General features: G+C 37.7%; 1 protein-coding gene across 2 annotated transcripts in view; it reads right to left on the reverse strand.

Moving 5' to 3' along the window:
• The window catches only part of Kdm7a (lysine demethylase 7A), a 68,830-nt gene that overhangs the window by 37,551 nt on the left and 18,380 nt on the right, over positions 1–12,899 (reverse strand). Inside the window, exons 2-3 of one of the 2 annotated variants that reach the window (XM_048340328.1) lie at positions 3,905–3,990; positions 301–418 (exon numbers count right to left, since the gene is read on the reverse strand). In XM_048340328.1, coding sequence (XP_048196285.1) covers positions 301–418; positions 3,905–3,990 — 204 coding nt within the window. Of the gene's footprint in view, positions 1–300; positions 419–3,904; positions 3,996–12,899 lie in introns of those variants that run through there. The other variant, XM_048340329.1, reaches the window with a different exon arrangement.

Below are 12,899 nucleotides of genomic sequence, written 5' to 3' on the forward strand. Positions count from 1 at the left end.
AGTTAACCACCAGAATGCCCAAAAGTGGAGCTGTGGCTCAAGTGGTAGAGTGCTAGCTAACCTTGCAGAGAAAAGCTCAGGGACAGCACCTAGAGCCTGATTTCAAACACTAGGACTGATACAAAAGGGAAGGGAAAGGTAGGGGAGGAGAAGGGAGAAGAGGGAAAAGGAAAGAGGGAAGGGGGAAGGGGAAGAAAAGAGAAAGAGGAAAAGAGAAAGGGAAAAGAAAGAGAAAAAGCACTGCTTTACATGGTGTCATTTTATCAGCCAACAATTTATTAACACTTTATGTTTTCATACCTTGGGAAGACTCGCGAACGTAACTCCTTAACAAAGGTCCTGGTTCCAGCTTGCACTGGTTTGGAACCATCATCAATTTCTGTGTAGTCGTGCCTGTGCCAGTTCCTCCGCTTTTTCACTAAATGTTTAGTAAGTTAAAAATAAAATTTAGTTAACTGGTGATACTATGCACTTACTAATCAATGTATTCTACATAATCAACTGTAAGTACAATAATAACACCCAGGTTCTAATGTATTTCCAGTCCATCAAAGTAAATTTTATTCAATCTAAAGCTGTAATTACAGACAACTACGGATTTTTAAGGCCTACTCATTTAACTTCAAAATAATTCAAAAGTTAAATCAAAGAATTCAAGTCAGGGGCTGGGAATGTGGCTGAACAGTAGAGTACTTGCCTAGCATACATGAAGCCCTGGGTTCCATTCCTCAGCACCACATAAACAGAATAAGCCGGAAGTGGCGCTGTGGCTCAAGTGGTAGGGTGCTAGCCTCGAGCAAAAGGAAGTCAGTGACAGTGCTCAGGCCCTGAGTTCAAGCCCCAGGACCGGTGCAAAAAAAAAAAAAGAATGCAAGTCAGAAGATGAAACCTTTTACAATATAGTAAAAGGATGTATTATATAAGTGTTGTTGTATAACATTTCCAAGTTATTTAAAATTATGATTTCACTAGAACATTAGGTCATAATATGATTACCCACATCATCCAAATTATTCTCTCAGAATAGGATCTTTTATACCACCCTCAGAAATCTAACAGCATAATTCCCTTCTCTTTTATATGAAATTTACTCCCAAAATAAGAGTGTTCACATTGACATAGAGAACAGTTTACTAAGTTTTTTGTTTGTCATTTGTGGGGCTTGAACTCAAGGCCCAGTGCTGTCCTTGAGCCTCTTTGTGCTCAAGGCTAGCACTCTACCCCTTGAACCACAGTGCCACTTCTGGTTTTTGAGTGGCTAATTGGAGATAAGAGTCTCAAGAGGACTTTTATGTCCAGCTGGCTTTGAACTGTGATCCTCAGATCTCAGCCTCCTGAGTAGCTAGGATTACAGGCATGAGCCACGAGTACCAGGCAGTTTACTGAGTCTTAAAGCAAGAAAGCTGTCCTTCATGGTTAGTTTCAGTGCTAAGATCCTATGATTCTTTAGTCACAGTAATCAAAATCAGAAAACTTTGATTTGATTCCTAGTTCATCCATTAACTTCCCCAACAACCTTGCACAGGGCATTTAACACCATTGGATCCAGATTCCTTAAGGTGGGACTAAAGGGAATGGATTAGAGCTTTGGTTTTTCTTTTTTTTTTTTTTTCTTTCTGCCAGTCCTGGGGCTTGAACTGGGGGCCCAAGTTCTGTCACTGACTTCCTTCTGCTGGAGGCTAGCACCCTACCACTTGAGCCACGGCATCACTTCCAGCTTCTTCTGTTTATTTGGTGCTGAGGAATGGAACCCAGGGCTTCATGCATGCTAGGCAAGCACTCTACCACTAGGCCACGTTCCCAGCCCCTAGAGCTTTGATTTCAAATTTTGTGACAAAACCTTAATAAAGAGGAAGATGAAGAACGAGCCAAGGGAAAAACTCTGAACCTCCCCACCCACCCCCTCCTCTGCCCTAGCTGTGCCATCTACAGCTCTTTTGTATGGTATCCAAAATATTTTAGGATTTTTGGTTGGTTGGTATGTTTGCTACCTTGTTTTTAGAGACAGTCTCATTAGGTAGCCCAGGCTGGCCTGGAATTCACAATCTTCTGTCTCCACTTCCAGAGTAAATTTTAGCTTTATATCTTTTTTTAAAACTTGAAAATCACTCTTCAGCCTAAATAAAGCTCTCAGGATTCTGGTTTTCTGATACCGATGTCTGTAACTTATTTAGAATTAGTAGAGTGGTAGGGAGAGTAAGTTGCAAAGCAGTGACAGATTGTTCTAATAGGATTTAGATGGTAAAGGTTTATGAGTCCTTGGTGTGTATTATTTTCAGCTTTTCCTATGTATGGTTGAACATTTTCATAACAAAATACTAGCAGGAAAACACAACTCTGTGATTCCAAGTTATTTTAAACCTACCCCTTACCAAGATCATAATACAATATTATGGGCATGTATAAGGAACATCAGGTTATTCATATCTAAGCACCGAAGATTCCCAAGTAATTTACTATGATTAGATATCTAATATGAGAGAGTAAATCTCACTGTAAAAAATCTTCTAAGAAAAATTTAGAATCACAAAGGAATCTCCTCGAGAAAGCCCATTAAGAAACTGCCTATTTTTTCTCATTAAAAACAATTCCTAAAATTCAAGGGCAAGTTTTTCCCCACTATATAAAGATATATAACTATTTTATTTCCAAATGGTATCTTATATTTATTATGCATGTTTTTCTTGTATCATGAGTTTTTTTCTTTATTAAATATTCAAAATCAACTTAAAGACAACCTAGAACTTTGAAGTGTAAATGTACTATAATTAGAATTATATTCTGAAGTACTTATTAGTCCATTCTCAATTTTCTTTAATGTTGTGATTAATATTGATATATATACATATTAATCTATTCTGTCACGATTTCTAGAAATGCCAAAAGATAATTCACCATTTTTAAGATAATACACATGGACTGGGAATATGGCCTAGTGACAAGAGTACCTCCCTCTTATACATGAAGCCCTGGGTTTAATTCCCCAGCACCACATATACAGAAAACCGCCAGAAGTGGAGCTGTGGCTCAAGTGGTAGAGTTCTGCTAGCCTTGAGCAGAAAGAAGCTCAGGGACAGGGACAGTGCCTAGGCCCTGAGTTCAAGCCTCAGGACCAAAAAAAAAAGATTGTATAATAAGGAAAATAGAATGCCACCACAAGTACATTCTTCTTCCTCTTAATAAGTCAAGGTTTCATACAAGTTTAAGTGTAAGTTCAATTCAGTTCATTTTGGGATTACACCTGAATTCTCTAAGACTAATTATTCAGATGCATTCATAATCCAAAGCATTTTAAATATTTTCTCTCCATTTTGTACAACAATTAACATTCCAGTTTCTTCCTCAAAAGCATTTGAAAAATGCTACAAGTACTTTCTTCTTTGTGATGCTGGTATACATCAAAGGATGCAGGAAGGATATAAAGGATGCCCCTTTCAGGAGGAGTACAACCACAGACCTAGTTTGGCCTTATAGTTCTACCTCTCTCTATATTTCTGTGAACATCAGTAGCAGAGTTTCAAGCAGAGAAATCTAAGGACTCAACATAATAACTAAATGCAAAAAAATGTAAGTAATAGTTTAGCCCACAACACCCTAATTTCCTTCTAAAAATATAATGCATATGTGTTTGTTAAGAGTCAAATCTCACTCTGTGACACAGTATTTTGAAAAATTCTGTGAAAAGATAAAAACAGCCAGTAAGTTTCCAGAATCCAAAATTTTTAATTTACTATGCTTCCCAAATTGAAAGCTTTGAAAATATGTAACTAAGTTTGAACGCTATGCACTGACAAATAACTTCCATTTATTGAATAAGCTATTTCATTATTCAGAAAAAACCTGCATACTAACTTTCCTCAGTGAAATCTCTACAGGTATAGAGTATCATACATAGAGGACTTACTCAAGGAGGAGCCATGTAGAATCACACAGTTGGGACAGTGATATAGGTCAATGTCAACAGCATGATGTTCTTCTACTCCAACACAGCTAAGAAAAATAAAGGCAATAAAGTAATTAAAGCAAAAGTCCTGTTTCTCAACTGCAATACAATACCTGGAACTGATTTTGTACAGCACAGAAACATAAGCAGATAAATTTTATTCTCTTCTCCATACACATATTAAATAATATAGGAAAGACTATGCCCAAATATATGTGAAGTAATTCACATCAGCAGCAAAGACACTAGAAATAATGCAAGTATACACCATAAAACCCTCAACCACTATGTAAATGCCATTTTTACGGGTCTGATGTCAATAAGGTGAATTTGAAGACAAATCATAATGAAACTATAAATATTATTTTGAGCTAAGCAACAATAAAAATATTACATAACAAAGTCTGTGGTACAGAATGTAGAACTTGCAAAAAGGTAAATATATCACCTTAGAAAAATGTGCTGAAAAAGGAGAGGCTGACTTAATAAGCTGGTCTATATGATAAGAAGTTACAAAAAGAGTAGTCAAAATAAAACAAAAAGGCTGGCACTGGTGGCTCACACCTGTAATCCTAGCTACTCAAGAGGCTGAGATCTGAGGATCATAGTTTGAAAGCAAGCCCAAGGGAAGTCTGTGAGACTCTTTATCTCTAATAAACTACCAAAAAAATAAAAGCCAGAAGTGGAGCTATGTCTCAAGTGATAGAATGCTAGCCTGGTGAGGTTGTTAAACATTTCTTAGGACCTGAGTTCAAGCTCCAGGACTAGCACAAAACAGACACAGAAGGGAAAATGAATAATGGAAATCAATGACATAAAAACTAAACATACAATTGCATTAAACCAAAGATTGATTATTTAGCCAAAAATCAATTATCTGCAAAGATTTATAAAATTAGCAAACCTTAGCAAGACCAAGACAAAAGAAAGAAAACTTAACTATGTCAGGAATATTTTTTAAAGAACAAAACAAAATCCTTAGTTTCATAGACATTAAATACAAAGGAGGCTATTATAAACAAATTTATGCTAAGAGACTTAAATATGTACATACATGTATATATGTTTGTGTATACAACCTGAATCATAGGGTTGGAAAAATAGAACTCTTCTAAGTATTACTTTCTTCAGAGGGATTGGGGAGGTGCCTTGGTGGGCTTGAACTCAGAGCTTGTGCTCTACCACTAGACCCATGCTTCTAGCCTTTATTTAATAAATTTTTAATAAATAATTTTTTAAATTGACACACAAAGAAAACTCTAGGCCCAGAGGACTTAAGACAAGCAACTTCTATCAAATATTCTAAAAACAATTATAAATTTGATTAAAGAGAGGAATATATGACATATGTTCATTTATATGTGTTATCTTCAGCCATACTAAAATAACTTCTGTTATTAAATTATAGTGAAACAAGCCAATACATAAAACATTACAATACAGATATCACCAAAGAAATTATAATCAGCATATAATGAACTAACAATTCAAGAAGAAAATAACCACCCAATCAATATAATATCAAAGTAAAGACTTGAATACGCAAAATATAAAAGAAAATCATGATGAACAAGCATAAAAAGTGTTAAACCTCATAAGTAACTGCAAAAAACACGAATGAAAATTACAATAAAATACCACAATATACTCACCACACCAGCTAAAACTAAAAAGTGTGAGGATACCAAATATTGATGATGCAAAGCAATGGAAACTGACAGGAATACAACTGTATAGGCCATTCTGGAAAACAAGTTAACATCAAAACTAGATCACTGTATATATTATGATCAAGTAATGCTTTGAAGTTTTGGGATTTTTATTGTTGTTGTTTTTATGTGTGTCACCTAGTAGAGTAGGGCTTGAGCTAAGGCCTTGGGCACTACCCCTGAGATTTTGTACTCAAGGCTGGTACTCTACCACTTGAGTCACAGCTCTACTTCTAGCTTTTTGGTGATTAATTGGAGATAAGCAGTCTTGTGAGCAAGACACTGGTGGCTCACACCTATAATCCTAGCTACTCGGAAGGTTGAGATCTGAGGATCACTATTTAAAGCCAGCCTAGGCAGGAAAGTCCATGAGGCTCTATGTCCAATTAACCATCAGAAAACTATGATAAGGGGTGCTGTAGCTCAAGTGGTAAAGCACTAGCCTTGCGCAAAAAGAGCACAGGGACTGCACCTAGGCTCCAAGTTCAAGCCCCACAACTGACCAAAAAAAAAAGGAGTCTCATGAACTTTCCTGCCCAATGTGGCTTCAAACTATGATTCTTAGATCTTAGCCTCCTGAGTAGCTAGGATTTATAAGGCTTGGGCAGCTGGCCAAGTGATTTGTTTAGGTAAATACACCTAAAGAAATTCATACATATGCAAACCAGAATACCTTATACTGAAATAATCTTTATCTGTAATAGTCTATCAATAGTAAAGTCAGTAAATTATAGTATATCCTTACAATGGAATCCTATGTGATAAAAATCAATGAAATAGGGCTGGGAATATGGCCTAGTGTAAAGTGTTTGCCTCACATACATGAAGCCCTGGGTTCGATTCCTCAGCACCACACATATAGAAAAGGCTGGAAGTGGTGCTGTGGCTCAAGTGGTAGAGTGCTAGCCTCAAATAAAAAGAAGCCAGGGACAGTACTCAGGCCCCGAGTCTAAGCCCCAGGACTGGCATCCCCAAGTTCCTAGAGCTGATCAATAACTTTAGTAAAGAAGGATACAAAATCAACCCACGAAAACCAGTAGCCTTCTGTATGCCAAAAATGTATAAGCAGAGAAGAAAATCAGGAAAGCAATTGTATTTGCAAAGCCTCAAAAAAAATAAAATATTTAAGAATAAACCTAACCAAGGAAGCAAAATACCTCTATAGTAAAAAACTATAAAAATGTGAAGTCAAAGATAACATCAGGAATAGAAACACCTACATGTTCATGGATAGATAGAATTAATATTCTGAAAATGGCCATACTGCCAAAAGGCGACCTACAAATTTAACACAATCCCCATCAAAATCCCACTGATGTTCCTAAGAGTCCCACTGATTCCTAGGTAGGGAAAAACAAGACCTAGAACAGCCAAAGCAATTTGAGGCAAAAACAAACAAACAACAACAAAAAAAAAAAAAACAATGCTGGTGGTATCACAATTCCAGACTTCAAGCTCTACTGCAGAGCTATAATAACAAAAACAGCTTGGTACTGGCACAGAAACAAGCCAAAAAGATCAAGGGAACAGAAGACCAGAAATAAAGCCATATACTTACAGTAATCTGATACTTTACAAGGGAAATAAAATAGCCTCTTCAATAACTGGTGTTGAAAAAAAACTGGACATTCATGTGCAAAAACCTGAAATTAGATCCTTATTTGTCACCATACACCAATATCAACTCAAAGTGGATCAAAGACCTCAACCACAGACCTGAAACTGTGAAAGTACTACAAGACTAAGAGAAACAATGGACCTTAAAGGCATAGGCAGGAACTTAAAAAGAAAGAAGGAGTCCCAGGGGCACAGTAAATAGGGCAAAAACTTAACAAATGGGATTACATGAAAATAAAAAGGTTCAGGCTGGGAATATGGTTTAGAGGTAAAGTGCTTGCCTAGCAAGCATAACGTACCACATAAACAGAAAAAGCCGTAAGTGGCACTCTGGCTCAACTAGTAGAGTGCTAAGTAGCAGAGTACTTGAGCAAAAGCAACTCAGAAGCAGTTCCCAAGCCCTGAGTTCAAGTCCCAGGACTGGTGAAAGAAAGAAAGAAAGAGAGAGAGAGAGCGGGAGGGAGGGAGGGAGGGAGGGAGGGAGGGAGGAAGGAAGGAAGGAAGGAAGGAAGGAAGGAAGGAAGGAAGGAAGGAAGGAAGGAAGGAAGGAAGGAGTTTCTATACAACAAAGGACAATTACTAAACTAGAAAGAAAATCTTTACCAGCAAGACATCTGACGAAGGCCTAATAACCAAAATATACAAGGAGCTCAAAAAATTAACACCCCCCCAAAACTAATAAATTAATCAATAAATGGGCAAAAGAGCTAAACTTGAACTGAGATAAAATCATAAACTCATCTCTGAATATCTAGGAAACATGAATAGGAATGAACATTCCAATGAGCCAAAGATACCTTGTAAAACTTGGTATTAAAAGAGGCAAACGGGGGCTGGTGATATAGCCTAGTGGCAAGAGTGCCTGCCTCGGATACAGGAGGCCCTAGGTTCGATTCCCCAGCACCACATATATAGAAAACGGCCAGAAGTGGCACTGTGGCTCAAGTGGCAGACTGCTAGCCTTGAGCAAAAAGAAGCCAGGGACAGTGCTCAGGCCCTGAGTCCAAGCCCAGGACTGGCAAAAATAAATAAAATAAAAGAGGCATACATTCTCTATCTTCTACTCTTCACTTATACTCTGGCCCCCTATATAATCTATTTTACTCAAATGTCAGTGATTTTCAGGTTTGGTCCAACTTTCAAGAACACTTACAGCTATACACTTATTTAGAAATTTTACTTAGCACATCTGGTAAATCAGTAAAATTGAATAAACTGTATAAAGGTCAGTAAATTGGATAAAAATCTTAAAATGCCCATTTATAATAATATTTCCAGCACTAGTGGCTGATGCTTAAAATCCTAGCTTCTCAAGAAACCGAGATCTGAACACCAAAGCCAGCCTAGGCAGAAAAATCTGTAACTCTTAATCTTCAGTTAACTAGCAAAAAGTTGGAAGTGTGGTTTAAGACCACACTGGAAAGCACCAGCTTTGAGCAAAGAAGCCAACCAAGAGTTCCAAGACTGATGAGTTCAAGCCCTAGTGACAGGCACAAAAATTAAAATAATCATACAAAAATGCTTTAAGAAAACAAACTTCATGTAAAAATTTATGTTTCTAAACCAATATCCACTTCAATTTCTGAGGGGTAGATAACTTTATCCTATTTTTTTTTAATCAAGCTCATACTCTCTACCCCTTACTAATCCCTAATACAAAAAATTCTAAAATCCAGGGCTTGGAATGTGGCTTAGCGGTAGAGTACTTGCCTAGCATGCATGAAGCCATGGGTTCAATTTCTCAGCACCACATAAACAGAACATGCCAGAAGTGGCTCTGTGGCTCAAGAGGTAGAGTGCTAGCCTTGAGCAAAAAGAAGCCAGTGATCAGGCCCTGGGTCCAAGCCCCAGGACTGGCAAAAAAAAAAAAAAAAAAAAATCTATACTCCAAGGCACTAGGTCTCAAACTAAATTTTTGAAGAATCACTTCCAAATCTGATGTAAAGCCTTCAATTTCTTCCTCATTTCATTATAAAAATACTCCTTGTAAACAAGCCCTAACACTTTTTTCCTAACAGCAAACATTTAATGTTTATCAGACCACTGTGGGGAGGAGGTCTTAAGTGAACTATGGGGTGACAATCTGACCTTTGCTGAATAGCTTGTATCTAAAGAACAGCTTCCCTGCCATTTGGTGTTTAGGACAGTGATAACTTCAACACTTTCTATTGTCTTAATCTTTCAAAACTGTTGCTTAGCTGGCTTTTTTTGGACACTTGATGATAACAGAACTGATGAGTAACTAGAATTCCCTAGGGTCTGCCAGGCACTCTTTTTTCCTCTTGGAGAATGCTTCCTTTTATATTCTTTATGCTTGATCCTAAAAGAGTGGGTGGTCAAATTCTTTAAGATCAGTGGAACTCATTTAATATTCCCCTTGCTACAAACTCCCCATTCTTCAGCAAATAATCTTCCCCTACCTTGTCTTCAGAAGCCCAGAGCAAATTTTTCTTCTTTGGTGAAATCACACTTGTGCACCACTCATTTGGTATAATACTGAGCTATTTTTATAGCTCAATTTTTCGTGAATTGTGCTGACTTCTCTCAGTACATGATGATCTCAGAAAATTTCCTGTTCATTATTAACTTGCCCAAAAACCAAGTCTGTTCAGACTGAAACCCTAAGAACTCTGTACAGGTACTAAAGGTAACAGATGGTAAAATGGGAAAGGTCCTTCAACATGTAAATTAGTAAATTCTCACCTTTCTTTCAAGAGTAAGGGCCATTTCAGTATTAATAAAATCATTTGAGGGCCATACAAAATTAATATACGCAGATGGCCACAGGCAGTCACTGTGCCTATTATAGCTTATGAAAAGCATATATGTCTGTCTCATCATGGACCAAAGGTTCTCCAACACTGTACCATAGAGGGCTATGGTAATTAAAGTGATTCATTTTAATTTTTGGTTTAGGCTATACATGGCAACACATGCCAGTCCCAGCATTCGGGAGGCTGAAGCACAAGAATCAGTGGATTTGCAATTTGTACCTGGGGTACCTAGTGAGTTTACCTAGGGTACCTAGTGAGCTCTAGGTCAAAAACAAAACAAAACTCTGATTCAATTTAAGTTTTCATATCTGTACAAAAAGTTCACTTTTCATATGATCTAAGAACATTAAGCATCTGAAAATGTTTTGGTGAGGGCCATTAAACGTATAAGAGGATAGGCTGGTGGTTCATGCCTGTAATACTTGAAAGGGTAAGATCTGAGGATCATGGATCAAAACCAAACTAGGGCAGGAAAAGTTCCTGAAACTCTTTATCTCCACAAAAAATGGAAGTAGAGCTATGGTTCACGTGGTAGACTGCTAGCCTTGAGCAAAAGTGCTCAGAACAGTGCTCAGACCCTGAATTCAGGCCCCAGTACCAGCTTGCACACACACACGTACGTGTACACACACAAAAAAAAACCACAGAAGTGTGCCACAGGTCAAAACATCCTAAGTAAAAATCCAGAAACACAACAAATCAAAGAAAGGCTGGATAAATGGGATTGTATTAAACTGAAGAGTTTCTGCATGGCAAAGGACAAAGCTAGCGGGATAAAGAGAAAGCCCACAGGTTGGGAGAGCTTTACCAGCTATACATCAGGTAAGGGCCTTATATCTAAAATATACTTAGAGCTTAAAAAATTGAACCCTCTAAAAACAAGTCCTCAAAGAAATAACAACCCCATTAATAAGTGGACTAAAAGAGAAACTTCTCCAAAGAAGAAATAAAAATGGCCAATAGACACATGAAGAGATGTTCAACATCTCTGGTGATAAAAGAAATACAAATCAAACAACACTGAGATTTCACCTCACCCCAGTCAGAATAACCATTATCAAGAAAACTAATAGTAACAGATGCTGGTAGGGATGTGGCCAAAAGGGAACTACTACACTACTGGTGGAATGTAAACTTGTTCAACCACTCTGGAAAGCAATATGGAGGTTCCTCATAAGACTAAACACAGAGCTTCCCTATGACCCAGCAATTCCAGTCCTGACCACTTACCCAAATGACCATAAACAAGCCAGCACAACCATGTCCATTGCAGCATTATTTACCATAGCTAAGATAAGGAATCAACCCAGATGACCCCCTGCCCTTAGTAGATGAATGGATCAAGAAATTGTGGTATATATACACAACAGAATTCTATGCTTCCATCGGAATGAATGACATTGCCCTATTCATAAGGAAGTGGAAAGACTCGAAAGAAATAATATTGCGCAAAGTTAGCCAGAACCAAAGAAACATAGGCTGCATAGTTTCCCTCATTTGTAATAACTAGAATGTGTCTATAAATAATTATACTTGGACATGATTAAACAGCACTCTAAACATTGCACAGTGGAAACAAAGGAAGATATTCGTAGGAAAGGATTACAATGGCTCAATAGCTATGCGTACATGACCATATAAAATGATGCTTATTGAAATGAGCTCCGAGAAATGGAAACAAGGTTGTTGTTTTTTTTATTGTACTGTTTGCAGTTATTTCCTTTTTCTTTCTTTTTTCCTTTGGTTTATTCCCTGTTATCACTGTTTTTATTTCTGCTTGTTTTGTTTTTGTGCCAGTCCTGGGGCTTGAACTCAGGGCCTGAGCACTGTCCCAGGCTTCTTTTTGCTCAATAGGGCTAGCACTCTACCACTTGAGCCACAGTGCCACGTCCGGCTTTTTTTCTATATATGTGGTGCTGAGGAATCAAACCCAGGGCTTCATGTATGAGGCGAGCACTTTACCACTATGCCATTCCCAGCCCTGTTTTTTATTTCTGTACCCTTTGTCTTTTATATAAGTTTATCTGATTTGGGAAAGGGAAGGGGAATCACAGAAATGGTGGGACAGTGATACTCAATAGACACTATGTTACAAATGAACTTTACAACTGTTGGGGGGGGCAGTAAGAGAAAATGAGGGAGGGAATAATACTGTTCAAAAAGAAAATGTACTCATTGCCTTACTTATGTAACTGTAACCCCTCTGTACATCACCTTTACAATCAAATTTAAATTTTAAAAGAAGTGCCAGCTGGGCACCAGTAGCTGACTCATGCTTATAATCATAGCTATTCAGGAAGCTGAGATCTGAGGATCATGGCTCGATGCCAACCTAGGCAGGAAAGTCAGTAAGACATTTTCCTCTAATTAACCACCAAAAGAAGGACAAAACTAGAGCTGTGGCTCAAGTGGTAGAGTGCTAGCATTGAGTGAAAAAGCTCAGTGAGTTCAAGACACAGGACTGGCAAAAGGAAAAAAGGGGGAAAAATATGTGCCAAAGGTAAATAAATAAACTCACCTTACCCAAGGCAACATTCTATTTCACTTTGGCACTTAACAAAATCAGAGTAATAACTCATTGTATTCCCCTTAAACCCCACACTAATATCAGCAAAAAAGTAAGGAATGTCGTTAAGGTAAATCAATTTATAACTTGCTGATCATATTTAACTCTGGAATCAGGGGAGGTCTTATAGAATAGGTATAGGCCAACCAGGTGAGACCTACTTCTAGATCCATGCTACCAAATAAGCACAGATGTTGGAGTTAGACTTAGTTTGATTTCTTCCAGCAAGTTTCTTTGCTAGGATCAAGTTAAGACAATATATGTAAATATGTAAAGCATGGGGCTTGCCA

Source organism: Perognathus longimembris, chromosome 2 (assembly GCF_023159225.1).
Source record: "Perognathus longimembris pacificus isolate PPM17 chromosome 2, ASM2315922v1, whole genome shotgun sequence".
NCBI lineage: Eukaryota > Metazoa > Chordata > Mammalia > Rodentia > Heteromyidae > Perognathus > Perognathus longimembris.